The sequence below is a fragment of the Dryas octopetala genome, chromosome 5, assembly GCF_963921425.1.
Source record: "Dryas octopetala chromosome 5, drDryOcto1.1, whole genome shotgun sequence".
NCBI lineage: Eukaryota > Viridiplantae > Streptophyta > Magnoliopsida > Rosales > Rosaceae > Dryas > Dryas octopetala.
In genome coordinates this window covers 19,594,532-19,610,321 of record NC_141370.1, presented here as the reverse complement: position 1 = coordinate 19,610,321, position 15,790 = coordinate 19,594,532, and the positions used below count along the sequence as shown (strand labels likewise).

Here is a 15,790-nt window from a genome sequence, read left to right as displayed (position 1 = left end):
GCCGAACCACATTAAATTTGGTGTCTCATTTATTTTTCTTGCCTAGTTATTTGTTGTTGTTCACTTGATTTGTTATCCCATTTTTATCACACAAGATTGGGAAAAGTTGATCCGCGGGATTATCAAATAATCCATTGGCCTTGTATTAGGCGCCATCTTTCCCAACAGATCGTCTATGTTATCGAATACCACCTTGAAAATGGCAAAGAAGTTCTCGATCGTCATCTCGAGACCTTGCTTTGGGTTATCAATTAAATATTTTCGAACATGCAATATGTCTCCCTTGGTTGATTCCACAAGATATCCTCTAACACAATCTCTAAACATATGATCAGTTACAGGCTGTTGCTTTGTACTGGCGTGGAAGTCTAAAGAGAGAATAACTTTCCTGTAACACAGACACTGGCGTGACATCACATAATAGAGAGGAGAGATGTTTGGGATATTGAGATCTGTGACCCATCACTTTCCTCTATTATGTAGTGCTACATCAGTGTCCTCGTTACAGGGAAGTTCTTCTCCTACCTTAGACCATAAGAACGAAACTGACTCCAACTAGCTTAGCCCCACATGCATGCTTGGCGTTCAAGCAATGAAATTTAAAGATAGATAATGAAGTTTTAACTTAATTCACTGTCAGAATTCGTACTAAGAGATAAGAATTAGATTGAAGTTGGTAAAAGATCAGAACTATTTCCTTTTACTGAAAACCAAAACTTATTTCTGTAATAGCAGTATAGCACTGAGACTATAATTCAGTTTACATGTATCATTTTTCCCGGAAAAGGGTCAACTTCAAAATTATTGCTTATTCTCGTGATCTAGGCAAAGAAAACGTGAACAATTTGAAATTAGATTGTAAAAATGTCACTGAGAAGAAATGCTACTACTTCAAATCACTTTCTACCTATATGGACTTCTTCTTCAGCTTGTGGAAAAACTCATATGTTAATGACCTCTGTTTCACTTAAGAATCTGAAACTGAACTGCCTCCCTGTGTAGTTCTTGCAACACTATCGATCCTTGAGGTGTCTGTATGAACACTAGTTTCAGAACTAGTTTCCAAATTTGTTTCCACCCTAGGTTTTCCGTCAATTTTTGAATCTTCTACTGAGATTTTGCTCTCACTGGTTGTACTTGGATTGTTTGAGCTTGAATTCATTTCCTGATGTAAACTGATTGCACGATCACCACTTGATACAGTCACTGTGGATTCTATGAGATCATTACCATCTAGAGGAACACCATTCTCATCATCAAAGCCATGAACTCCATCTACCGTTGAATTTGGGTCCAGAAGAGAGTCATTCTTCCTTTCACTAAGTTGAACTGGAATCTCATTAGTACTAAATTCCTCCATAACCTTTGGCTCTCTCTCTGGGTCCTTCTCATCTCCTTGCTCATCATGATGAACTTGTAATTTTTGCTCCTCATCTTCTCCAACTTGATCATGACTAATATTCTTCTCACCCTTCTCACCATCTTGATCCAACATACTTGCCTGTGGTCCCTGTGGATCTTCATGTCCTTCTCCGGAATTTTTTTCTTGCAAAGAATTCTCCTTGAGCCCCACTGTTTCATCATTTCCTTTGACTTCAATATCAGAATTATCATCTGTATTCTTCAGCTCTTTGTATTGTATATCTGTTTCCTTTTTAACTTCTTTCCCTTCATGACTACCGAGATTTCCATGAGCATGGCCATTTACTTTTTCATTCTTATCTTCAGCATTTCCATTTGCATCTTCTGAGTCCGACATACCTCCCTCATTCGACCACCCTGCATTCCCTTTACGCCCCAAAATATCAGAACCATGTTCTTCAGTGACCGGGTTGTCATGTGAGTTCTTTATCTGGTATAGCAACCAGAAGCAAATAGCCAATAACAGTGCAATCTGTAAGGCCGGCTTCACCTTAAACCCTTTGGGTCTCTGGTTGCGGCCAGTAGACTGGGAATTCATCAAACTCCGTTGAACTGCTTAAAAGATAAGCTTCTTATAAATTGCCCATGAATTATCACAAAGATAAAGAAGCAACATTACTTATGAAAGGCCTCACAACAACAACAACAAAGAATTTTGAAAATAAATAGAAAGACTTCACAACAAAGAATTTTGTATAAAGGACTTTAACATGTACAAAATATTAATTAAAAAGAACACATGTGGATTTACTATAGACATATAAAGGGATTGTACAAAATGAAAGCGAAAGAACTTGCAAAAGGGGTTTTCCATCACTATCAGAAATTGGAAGAAAACCAAATCACTCTGTGCAACCAAAGAATTTTTTATTTCACCTTTTCAAAAGCCAAGTTGTTCTAACACTAACAATTTTCATTTGGCTTCATAACAAATTAGAACAAGATCAACATAAAGCTTTCCTGTAAGATAACTATGATCTCGATGGTATATCACAAAACGCCCCTTATAATCTTTCTTATTTAAATTTCTTCCTTATAATTCTACAAAAGAGTTACTTGGCAAAGACAGGGGTGATTAGAAGAAAAAAAGAAAATAACCCTCTGTTTGGTTGCTGAGAAAATACAGGAAAATGGACTAAAATGGAACCTTTGAGTCAACAAAGTCCAAATTAAAGTCAATCTCATAATTTACAAGCTAGAGGTTCAGGTATAAATCAAATTATACTTAGAATTTCAAAACTTCGGCTTCATTATTTTCCCCTATGTTAACAGCAACAACTTCGAGTAATACTCCTATACATATATATATATATATATCAGTTTCCAGTATAGCTCCCAGAAATTCAAGAACTTGAACAATAAACATATAACAATTCAGAAATTTAAACGGCAAATCCACGAAATTCACAAAAAAAAAAAAAAAAATGGTGAGTAAGAAATTTACCTTCTTTCCAGTAATGGAAAGTCGAAGAAACCCTAAACCCAGGAATAATATGCGCTTGCAATTCTAATTTTCTTTTTCTTTGTCAAAGTTGGTTGTTTTAAATGAAAGAAATTAATGGCGGAGGAAAATACGAAATAGCGGTTATTTTTGATGCGTGATCCCGAAAGTGCCCCTATAAGGACCTGCGGGATAGATGCTTGGGTTTTACGTAAATAAAATGAAGCATAAGGGCGGGGAGGAGGAAGAAAAATGAAAGAGCTTTGTGAGTGTGGTGCCGTCGTTGCCGCCTTCCTAAACGACTACATTCCCCTTTGCTCCGCAGGCTACGGAACAAAGAGATTGCGTTTTTCTGACCAATGGTTCCTCGCCACGTAGGCAAATAGACAACAAATTCTCATTCTTTGATATTTTTCTATTACAAAATAATGATACTTATAGATGATATTAAGCCTGTGAAAATGGCTCAAGCCCGATGGGCTAGCTAGCTCTAACTTAGGCCAATTCGATATCATGGGAGGCTCTATCTCGGCTTGTTTGTGTAAAGGGTAGAGTTTCTTACGTACACTTTTTGCTTTACACCCTTATGTGCCAAAAGTCTTTTATTTTTGCTTTAAAATAATAAAGGTATGAATGTTTAATATCAAATATACGAATTTATTAAGATTAAACTAGTTCAAACCTCGCAAAATATACCATCAATGTATGTGCCAATCGAAATGTCTTTGTACATACATGGTACAAGGATGAGTATGTGTGACATATGTAGTACATATTATTGTAAAGTGATCGATTACGTCCTATCTAGCTAGCTAGCTATGAAAAATAAGATCAAGTTTCTAATTAATCAGTCTTGTTGATCGAAGATAAGGGTTGGCTTTGTAAATGAATGCCGAGGTGGACGTTTGTGCAGGCCGCCAAACAGCCTCATTGATCGGCCACATGGCAACTGCATGTTAAAGCTAGCCAAATATATACATCAACAGAGCCCACCATACCATGCGTGACTATTAATTAATCAATCAAGCTTATATAGATCGAAGAATGGAACCAGTCGATGAAAGGTCCCAAAAGTAGATGTGTTCTAATTAAAAGCTGTTCAATGATATATGATGATGATCATCTTTAAAAGCTAGCTAGCTAGCAAGAGTTTGCCACGATCAGACGCCTTTCAAAACAAAGACACTCCATGAAAATTACAGCCCTAAATTTATGTACCTACATGTCTTTTGCCGGACCACACCAATAATTTAGGAAACTCTAGCTAGCTCAAATATCTAACATAACATTATTACATATAATATATATCTCTTTATGTATATATACATATAATTAATAATGTAGGGAAAATCATCAAGGTGGGTGTGGAAGCAAAGAAAATAGTGGCTCTTTGTAGGGCTCATAGTATTAATACATTTCTAGCTAGTTAGCTAGAATGGTCGTCGTTCCGACCAACTTGTGTTCTTAATCAATTTTAATGTCTTTCTTTGGTCCATGTACGTTTCTTCGTTTTCCAAGTTTAACGGATGATTATCTCAATGAATTATTTGTATATGTCTCGATCGTGTTGATAACTCGATCGATCTATAATTAATTTGTTGGTTAGGTTTATCTCCATTGAAGTTATCTCTGATCACTACGTCTTTAATTACATATAAACATCAAGAGGATATATAATTTCGTCTCATTGTTGATCATTTGGTGTGAAAGTTTAGCCAATCAAGTAGCTAGCTAGATCGTAGATATATGCCAGGGAAAATTGTGTAACATATATATGTTAATATTTATTTGTCAAACTGTGAATTGGATCGCACGTTTAATCAAAAATCAGTCTAATTAATTATTTTTTTAAGTTACACAGTTTAATCAATAGAATAGTTATTGAATAGCTTAGTTGGAAATGTCGTAAAATTACTCACAATGTACCCAATTTCAATCTCTTTCCTCCCAACTCAAAAAAAAAAAAATCAATAGAAGTACTATTAAGTATGTATCTTATATATCTTACCTATATATATGGAAGGGAATAAGGCTTATATGGAACAAATATTTATGAGTGCTGCTATTTGCACACCCTTTTTTTCTCTTTGCACACCCTTTCCTAAAAAAAAAAAAAAAAAACCTCAAGGGAAAAGACCCTTATACCCCATTTATTTTTCTTTTTGCACACCCTTCCTAAACATAAAAAAAAAACACACACCCAAAAATCACACACCCCATCCCCCATCTCCCCCCCCCCCGTACACACTCCCTCACCCACACACCCCATCCCCACCTCTCCTCTCTCCGGCACCACCTCTCCTCTCTCCGGCACCACCCCTCCCCTCCACCAAGCCTCAGCCCCGTCGCACCCTCCCTCCAGCCCACCTTCTTCCCCTCCACCCAGCCCGACCTCTTCCCTCCCCTCCACCCAGCCCCGGCCCCACTCTCTCTCCTTCCTTCTCTCTCTTTCTCTGTTAACACACCCGCGCAGCACCTTCTGCACCACCCTGCTCGCAGCAGTACCACCACTGGACCTTCCTCGCGCGCAGGCCGTTCGGTAGTCATCCGCCGAAACCGGCGGGTTCGTTCGGTAGCCATCCGTCGAAGCTGTCAGTTTCGTTCGGCAGTCATTTGCCGAAACCATTAGTTTCGTTCGGTGGTTGTCTACTGAACCAACCGCAGCGACAGAGAAAGGGAGGGAAGAGAGAAGGGAGAGAGGAGAGAGGGAAGGAGAGAGAGAGAGATGGAGGAGCCGAGGAGGGGCTTCCGGGCTGGTTGTGGTGGCTGTTTTGGGGGTGCTGTGGTGATGGTGCATGCGGAGAGAAAGGAAGATGGTGGTTAGTGGTGGCGCGCGGTGGTGGTGCTGCGAGGAAGGTGGTGCTGTGGTGCTGCGCGCGGTGGTGATTGGGCGAGTGGAAAGGAGAAAGGGGCTGCCGGGCTTGGAAGGAAAAAAAAACAAAAGGCTGCGTGGGTGGGTGGGTGGGTGGGTGTGGTCGGGTGAGGGAGATGAAGGGGGGTGTGTGTGGCTGGGTGTGTGTGTTTTTTTTTTGTCTGTTGATGGGGTGTGCAAAAGAGAAAAAATGGAGTTGGGGTGTGTTGGGTGAGGGTGAGTGTGTCTTTTCCTTTAATTTTTTATTGTTTTTTTACAAAAGGGTGTGTAAAAAGAAAAAAAAAAGGTGTGCAAATAGCAGCACTCATATTTATATAGCATAGCGCCGCGATCCTAATTCAAACCTTTTGGGATCGAGTGTACGTGTATAGTTCTTTTTTTTTTCTGAAAAAAAAATAGTATACAATTATTGATACCCTTCATCGTTGCCTCGTTGGGACTTGGGAGTTTAGTATAATTAATATACCAAAGGTCTCAAGGAAATTAAGGTATACTAACCAAACTCCTTTTTTTTTTTTTGTTTTTTTCTTTTTTCAGATAGGAGGTACGTATATATGTACCACCAACACCATTAATTAATTAATAAGATCATTTGGTGTCTTTAGTTTGATTTTCCCACAAAATAAAGGATACTCCAAACCCAATTAATTAGAGCAGTTCAAACCAATCCTAATTCCTAAAGTCCCCACATGAAGTGTTTCATTTGATTGCCCAAAAAAAAAGTGTTTCATTTGAATAAAGCACACTTTGTTCTGCACATCCACTCCAAGCAAAGACGAAAAGTGAAGCATCCAAATGATTTATTAAAAGAAGTAACCATGCAGTGCCTTGACCGGTACCTTGTTTTTCTTGGATTAATTAATTCTAGTACAAATCAAATTAGACATTAAAGCATAAAGGATTCCAGCAAATGCAGACCCAATTTAATGTGCTTAGTTAAATTGATTGATTTCGAACTAAAAAAAAATTAAAGTAATTAATACTTTTCTAACTACACCTTCAAACCCTTTATTTTTTCTTTCCGCGAAAGTAGCAATTCAAGAGAACATAACAATATTATAGTGGAAATTAAGCATGCTTAATTGTAAACCTATAATTAAGCATGCAGCATTAATTGTAATCTATAATTAATCATCATTTCCATTTAAAATCTAATCTTAATGCCAATATGTGTTCCATGTTTACCCATGAAAAAACAAGTACTTTATTAATTAGATTGTCTTTCACAATACGTACGGCAGGCATACAAGTAACCTTCTCTTTATACAATACAATATACAATACAAGGAACCTTCTCTTTATTTTATTGTATGTTATTAATTATATGTCAGCATCACATAAGATTTTAATTTGAACATTTCTTTTTTCCGAAGATGAATCGATTCATTGCAATTAATGGCTTTCATGTATAGCTAGAACTCCTCATTTGTTTCAACTTAATTCGAATAATTAATGTTTGAACCAGCTGTTATTCCCTGCATGTGTAGTAGATGTAGGTCTCTTCAATTATATCATGGCATATAGTTGGCGTCCACTTATAACTTATTGTATCTACTTTTGTTTCTTTATCAGAGTTAAAAAATCGTCAAATTTATACTTTATTAGGTGAAATGGTAGGGTCTATATATATAACTAAAATTTGACTTTCATCATAATTTTTAAACTAAAGACATTTATAAGATGATATATATATTGATATCTTCGATAAAAGATTGTATTGACAAATTGGCAATATAATAGTTTTATGACTACCATACGAAAATTAGATGAGAAACAATCCAATTTTCAGAAAAAAGGGCCACTTTTACAAGTTACATTCATTACATTTTGAATTGCCCATATGATAAAGAAAAAATATGGGTATATAATTGGAACCAATTATAATTGGAGGTACATTTAAGGGTTAGCAAGGGTATATAATTGGAGGTACATTTAAGAGTTAGCAATTAATATGATAAAAAAATATGGCCCATGAATATGATATATTGATATTGACCCCCAAGTTCAACCCCACACAAAAAAGTAAAACAAAACAAAATATATACTGCCTAAGTACCTATATATTGCAGATGATCAATTGATCATGATGAGAAGCTAGCCAGCCTTCAAATTAGACTAGCAGGTGTAGTACTAGTAGTTGACAGATGGCATGATTGATTAGGTCCTCGTGGCTTAGGATTCCTTCATACACATTGCCTCTTTAGTACAAAAATTTGAAAAGTTTTAGGTTCATGGCCAAACCACAAAGTTTCCCTCAAAATCATATAAAAGAAGATTTTTCGTTTTTCTTTTAAGTAAAGGGTAACCTACTTTTTTTGTCCATGTGTTTTGGCTCGAAATCATATTTAGTCCTTGTGATTTCAATTTTTTCAATTTAATTCTTGTGTTTTATGTTGTTTGCAATCTTGAGACAATTTTAACAAAACTCAAATCTTTAATTTGAGAATAAATTATTCACTTGTTTTCAAGAAAAATTTTGTTGGGAGATTGAAAGACCATCTTATATATGGGCTTTCTAAAACTAATTTTTATTTTTATTTTCGTATTTATTGCTAAAGAAATTGAGGCTCACAAAATTTTTAGAGTTTGAACTTTAAGTTTGTGATTTCTTTAAATTCTTGTTTGAAAATAAAAAATTCAAGGTTATATACATGATTTTTAGTCATTTTTTAGTAAAACTTGCTAGTTTAAACTTTAAACAAGTTGTTAGTTTTGATTTGAGAACAATTTTCATGTTATGTGCATAATGTTCCAAGATTGCAAAAAATATAAAACACAATGACCAAATTGGGAAAATTGAAACAACGAAGACCAAATGTGTTTTTTAGTCAAAACACAGGGACAAAAAATATAGTTTACCCTTAAGTACATTAGCAAAAAACCACAAAAAATTATAAATTTCACTTAAAAATCTATGTAAAATATATATTTATTTTTAAGCCACAAGAAGCGGTTTAAAACTAAACTTTTTTCGTTACACTATATGTAAAACTCACATAGTTATATTTTATCTTGTTAAAATGCAGTATGTAAAGAGTTATACTTTATTTTGTTATGATGCAGTATGTAACTCTACACACTTGATAATTTCGTAAAGTTACACTTTATTTGAATGATAGTATTGTTTTAAGGTTTAAGCATTTAGAGTTTAGGTTTTATGACTTCATATTTAGGGTTTTAGGGCTTTAGCTAGTCCTAAATTTTAAAGATTATACTATAAATCTTAAGCTCTCAAAAGAATTCAAAAGTTAATTTAACTAAAACTTGGTATGCTTGAGTTAAATAGTATTGAATGCTCCATACTTCATTTTTATAAATTGTGGCTTAGAAATATTTTGTTTGACTTAAAAATAAATAGATTAAAAATTTGAGTTTATTACTAAAAAATATTATATATTGTTACTTATTAATAAATAACTTTTTCTTTTTGCAAAGACGACCAAAGTTATTGCTTGGTGTGAGCGTAAGAATGGCCGATATATATCATTCACCAATCACCACCATAATTGATTAAAGCCTTAAGAACGTTATAGTTTCTAGAAGGAACTGATCATCCATCATTGATTTATATATATATTATATATATATACAAAAATACTCTAAAACTAACTATTTAGTAAGTTAATATAAAACTAACCACCATATTGGACCCACCACACAATGTAATCTCAAAATCCGAACCGTCTATTTTTTAGGCCCTACTTCAAAGATCATCCCTGTAAAAAATCTTCAAATTCGGAAATCATTTAGTCATTTGATTATAACAACAACTATTTATATGTTTTTATCGAAAACACTGATCGTCTATTTATTTGATCTCAATTAGATGACTAAATGATTTCCGATTTAGTTGATTTTTTGTAATGATGATCTTTGAAGTATAACCTAAATAATTGACGGTTCAGATTATAAGATTAGTTATGTGGTGGTCCCAAAAACATGGTTAGTTTCGTATTAACTTACTAACTAGTTAGTTTTAGAGCACTCCTCTATATATATATATATATACAGATGAGTGTTCTAAAGCTAATCAGTTAAGTTAACAAGTTAATACGAAGCTAACCATACTTTTGGGCCCACCACATCACCACTCTTATAATCCGAACCATCAATTATTTAGGCCCCACTTCAAAGATCATCATTGTAAAAAATTAACTAAATCGAAAATCATGTAGTCATCTAATTGAGATTAAATAAATAGACGATCAGTATTTTCGATAAAAGCATAGAAATAATTGTTATTATAATCAAATGGCTAAATGACTTTCGATTTTGAAGATTTTTTACAGAAATGATCTTTGAAATAGGGTCTAAAAATAAACGGTTCGGATTTTAAAATTATATTGTAGAGTGGGCCTAATAGGGTGGTTAGTTTTGTATTAACTTACTAATTAATTAGTTTTAGAGTATTCTTATATATATATATAAAAGTTGCTGTGAGAGAAGCTGTGGCACGAGTGCTCCAATCATTTTCACAAATATAATTTCTTGAAAGTGAAAGAAACTGTGAGAGATCAATTACCAATTGTAAGGGGAGACGTGTCTATATACAATGCGCTTTAACACTTCCAAGAACGCGGCAAACACGTGCCCAAATTGCATGCGTGCACTACTAATCAGACAGGCGACTAATTCGACACCCATCACCACATTTTTAATTTGCATGCACAAAAAAAGAAAAAGAAAATTGCTGATATGATAGAGCAGGTTAAATGATATAAGGGAAAGACATTAATATTCACCTAAAAGATTTTATTTGAACAATAATATATTTAATGGTTAGATTTATTTTAATAACTTATTAATTTTATAATAAATTATAGTAAATTCAACTTTTAAATGTATTGACATTCACTTATCCCTCATTTTATGTCTCTTAAGTAAATATTAGTAAAGAAAAGACACCTATATATATCTTTCCCTACCGATCAATATTAAATCTAACTTAAGTATTTTGAGGGTCAATAGGTGTGCGTAATATAGTTAATTACTTACTATTGCATTTGATCTATATACGTACAATTCTAACACCTATGTGAATATAGACGATTATCAAGTAATAATATGTGTGACTCTCAATAAATCTCATACATATAAAAAAAAATTTATATATTACGAATGTAAATATTTTACGTGTCTAACTCTCTCATCTAATAAGAGAGATAGACACATAAAATATATGTCTCTTCACATAAAATTTTACTCCATGCATACATAGATCTAACGGCTCAAATGAAAATGGATCGCCTACATTGTAAACAAACCTCTGTGATAGGAATAGGATTATTATATCTCATATCAGCACGCAAATCAAAGTATTGTTTGCACAAGTGCATTTCCAAGCAGGGTAGGTGGAGGTCGCGAAAGGAAAAGCATTTCTTTGGGTTTGAAAAAAGGAAAAGCATACTTGGCAATTTGGCACCACCACTTATGCTTTTCTTGATCAATTTGACTAAGTTTCATAAGCATTTTCATCAAACATTAAAAAAATGGGCTAGCTACTTCAGGGGGCGCAAAAGATGTAATTTATTGACCCAATGAATGTCCTTCGAGGAGAAGAAATAAAAGAAAATACTAAAATAAAATTGGGTTCGAGGTCCCATAGCTTCTTGTTTTTTTCAACAGAACCCCAATATTTGGGTACAACACAAAGGCTGGTTTCTTATAATGTGCGTGGGTGTACGGTGAAGAATTCATTTGAGGATCAACTAGAGGGCCACGTGTTCAGAGTAGGTGCTCTTATTCAATCCTGTCAACCTTGTCAGGCTGGATGGGTCTCCCAATCTCTCTCCATCGGAGCTGTAGCAAACTAGCAAGCAAGAAGTCCACGTGATTGTCAATCATCACCGAAAAACCCCATTTTTCTCGGCCCAAAAACAAGAATAAATATAAAAACCCATTCAGTTAATAATTATTTGTAATTAATTCCATTACTCAATGTTATAATTCCGTTAACTTCTATAATTTTTGCATTTCACGTTACCTAAATAGGCTAAATTTAATAGCAATCAACTATATATGGAGTCAAAGGAAACTTTATGCATGCTAGTTATGGTGCTCAATTAATTTTACGGTGCCCCCCTTACTATATTAATTAACTTAATTGGTATATAAATTCGATAGGACTAATTGGGAAGAATTAATATTGAAAATTTTGGCTTTAATATAAACAAGTCAAATGGGTCGAGCTCGAGCTCCAATTGATTGAGCATCGGCCTAGCTACCGATACAATAACAAGCATGCTTTGGGTGAGTCCCTAGTCTAATTTACAGAATTTGGATCTACTAACTACCTCTTTAATGTTTTGGAGACTTGCTAGTTGCAAACATTGTAATCAAATTAAGACTAATTTGTAATAAAAGCATTGCTAAAAATTAACATTAATTTCCAAATAAGCAGTGACTATTTTACGTAGAGACTCATATAAATAGTAAATTAAGTACTTTACCTTCACAACCAAGATTAGAATGTTTTTTTTTTTTTTTTTTTTCTTGTGAGCAACCAACATTAGAATTCAACTCTCACCAGCTGTGGTCTTTCTATGAAAGTGAACACACGAATGGTGAAGATTAAAATATAAGTACCTTATAGTATTCAGGACATAGGCTGTAAGTAACTGACAGTCAGCACCTTCCCAAATATCTTTAATCATTGAATCTGGGGGCATACTTAAGCAATTTGGTACCTATCCCAGGGACCTTCTAGTAATCTCCCCCAAACAAGATCTAACAACAAACAAACAATTCCAACATAAATTTCAAAACTTCCACAGTTCCACCACTTGGAAAACAAACGCAGCGCGTGAGCCACACTCACTCTCTACTTAATCATGCTTTTCTATGATTCTATCCCTACATTATAACCACGCGCCATAAGAGAAAATGAAACACGTCTCCAATACTCCTATAATTCTAATCTTAATAATTTATTAATAAATAATTATTTCCTCCCCCTTTATATACCTCCCCTCCCTCCCCCTCACAAGCTCGAACCATCAAAACAAAAAATTAACCTTCTAATTAATCTCTCTCTCTCTCTCTCTCTCTCTCTCTCTCTCTCTCTCTCTCTCTCTCTCTCTCTCTCTCTCTCTCTCTCTCAAAATGGAAGTGGAGCCAAGCCCACCGGTGGTGGCGAAGAAACTGTGGAACTTGGTGCGCATAGTGTTTTACATGGTGCGAAAAGGGTTGTCAAAGAGCAAGTTAATGATGGACCTCCACCTAATGCTGAAACGTGGCAAGCATGCAGGCAAGTCCCTAGCCAACAACCTCAGCCTCCTCCACCACCACTCCTCTCTCTCCTCCGCCTTCAGCTGCCGCTCCAACGACGCCGTTTCCTTCGTTACTCCCCGCGAGTACGAGTTCAGCTGTAGCAACTCCCCCGCCACCCACCACCCCTTCCACTTCGCCAAGCGCCACAAACACCACCACCACAACTTTTTCCCTAAAAGCAATGCCCATCACCATCACCATGCCTATAACTACGATGACGTCACCACCGTTACTGCCGTCCAGAAGGTCCTGGACATGCTGAACAATGACATGGCTGTGGAGGCGTCGCCGTTGGTGACGCTTCCCGGGTTTGGGAAGAGTCCTTTGGTCAGGCAGCTCAGGATAACGGACTCGCCGTTTCCGTTAAAGGACGAAGGGGATAGCCAGGTGGACAAGGAAGCTGAGGAGTTTATTAAGAAGTTCTATAAGGACCTCAAATTGCAGAAACGAACGGCTGCGATTGAATCTCCGTACCATGCCATGCGAGGTCGATAAGATCGAGTACGTACGTGGCCACAAAAATCGATCCATTACACCAACTGGGTTTTAATTCTGTGAAAAAAAGGCTGTCACACATGCCTGCTTTCACTGCATGATTTGATTTACTTTCGCCTTATCAGCTTCATGACTTGCACATAAGAGTATTCACACACGCAAAGAATTTTTGTACGCGCCCATTGTATGTAGTATTTCTCTCAAAATATGTATGTGAATCTCGGGTTTCGCAGTTTCGGATTCTGTATACATGTTGTGCGAAAAAGTTTACATACAACCGACACATACAATAGTTTTTTCATACGGATAACAATTAACAACCGGCTTATATATAACGTTATAAATTAATTTGCTTAATGAGAAGATGTGTTGCTTTTAGTTGTAGTCTTGTAGATGAAACCAAGGCTCTTTGAAGCAATAATGTTGTATTTTTGTATTTCCGCAACTAATATTTAATTTTCTCCTTCTTTACTTTATGTCTTTAGTTCTTACCCTTTTGTTTGTCTTAATGTGTTTGTTGATATAAGTATATATATAACGTACAAAAGAGTAAAAGAAAAAAGGGTTATGTGAATCTCTCTCTTCTTTTTATAAAGCTAGCTATATGACTTGTACCTACTGCGACTAATTGCATGGTAAAGAGGCTTTAAAGAGAGAGCGTAGGTTATGTTTGGGTTTTGGTTGGCCCGTGTATGGAATTTTAATGTATTGCCTTTCTAGGTTGGTGAGTGGGAGCTTTGGATTTATTAGGGGTTTGTCTGAAATGAATAGTAGTGGTCTTTGTGATTGTGATGGTGATGGTGATATATATACTAGTGGTTCAGCTGGTCCATAATTTGATTGCGTTGTTACAAGGTCACTGCCATGAACGGGACAATAAAGAACGCCACAAATTTTCATTTACAAGGTCTTCTTCATGGTTTGTATGGTGGCCATGAGAGGGACTAGCTATAAAGGAATTACTCAGATCTGGCTTGCCATATATATATATATACACCATTTTCCAGCTTGTACATATACTTTAAGTCACAGATTAATGGTAATTCTCTTTCCAGAAATCACGATTGCCAAATTTACATTTTGACAACAGAAACATATAATATTGCTAATCTTTCGCACATAGAAAACTTTATGTATATTTGGTTAAATATTAGATCGAGTATTGTTTCTTTTGATGCTTAGCTTTGGGTTAGTGAATAGAGAGCTACAGGGGGTAATCAAATCATCGTTGTAACTTCACTAAGAAATACCAAACACAGACAGCAATTAATTTTGTCTTGGCGTTTTGGTTAATATATACTTAATAGTGCTCGTGCTCATCTGATAGATACTCTCACAAGTCGGGGGAGGTTATAATTATAAGACAATATGGGGCAACAACTAGACATCGCTTCCTTCATTTCAAGGAAAAAATGCAATAATTTTGAAAGAGAAAAGAACATTAAAGAGACAAGGAAGCTAAAAGTGATGTTCTATAATAACATCAATCTCATTCTTGGATAAATGCGTTATATTTTTCGAAGTTGACAGTGATATGAATTAATATCGATCACATAATTAGTTATTTTTTTTTAATATTAAAAGAAATCGAATAGTTAAATATTTATCTTAATTATCTTAGCTGCTAATTCATTACCTACTTTACTTTTTCACACCGTTTGAGTTAATCTCAAAAACAATAATTAATTACTTTTTCAGAAATTCTCTTACACATGTGATGGTCCAAGTCATATAAAACTTATATATTGAATAAATAGGAGCACAATATATAGCTTTAAATTGGATCGAGTTCAATCACATACTCCATCAAGAGTCGAATGCAGGTAGAACTTTCTAGCTAGTGCTTGAGGTATCATTCATCACACACTCAAGTTGAAAATTCCCAATATTTATATATTGCTCAAATCGAAATAAAAATACCATCCACAATAAATGTTTTTTCTTTTGTGTACATCGATTATCATTCTATATATGCATTATGCATATCAATTTCAGAGATAGACCTAAACTTTCCTTCATATTTATTCCTTTTTGCCTGTTCATTTGAACATATTTAATATGTATGGTGGCAGCTGAAGTGTCCATCTCACTTTTTTCTTTATTGCACATTTTGGCGTTTCCTAAATAAAAATCATATTGAGGTGCCAACCGTACTGCTATACCAAAGTCTTCAGTCCCCGGCCCCCTAAAAAAAACAAATTAATAGGCCGGCCAAAGAGAGGCCATCCCTACTCTCGGCCTTAATCATATATAGTGATCGAGTGCGTGCATGATTAATTAGAAAAAGTAAA

At 35.2% G+C, this 15,790-nt stretch overlaps 2 protein-coding genes across 2 annotated transcripts; one reads left to right on the top strand and one right to left on the bottom strand.

Annotated features, from left to right (window-relative positions):
• Positions 1-693: 693 nt before the first annotated feature.
• Positions 694-3,250, bottom strand: LOC147285390 (uncharacterized). Its single transcript, XM_086244493.1, has 2 exons — positions 2,867-3,250; positions 694-1,974 (listed from the first exon to the last, which is right to left on the bottom strand). Exon 2 carries the CDS (start codon positions 1,958-1,960, stop codon positions 968-970), a length of 993 nt encoding a protein of 330 aa, XP_086100619.1. The 5' UTR covers positions 1,961-1,974; positions 2,867-3,250; the 3' UTR covers positions 694-967.
• Positions 3,251-12,773: 9,523 nt separating this feature from the next.
• LOC147285389 (uncharacterized) lies at positions 12,774-13,970 on the top strand. The gene has a single exon (XM_086244460.1). It carries the CDS (start codon positions 12,837-12,839, stop codon positions 13,497-13,499), a length of 663 nt encoding a protein of 220 aa, XP_086100586.1. The 5' UTR covers positions 12,774-12,836; the 3' UTR covers positions 13,500-13,970.
• Positions 13,971-15,790: the final 1,820 nt, after the last annotated feature.

Coding starts and splice junctions, on each gene's coding strand:
- LOC147285389 (XM_086244460.1), top strand. CDS start 12,837: ATGGAAGTGGAGCCAAGCCCACCGGTGGTGGCGAAGAAACTGTGGAAC.
- LOC147285390 (XM_086244493.1), bottom strand. CDS start 1,960: ATGAATTCCCAGTCTACTGGCCGCAACCAGAGACCCAAAGGGTTTAAG.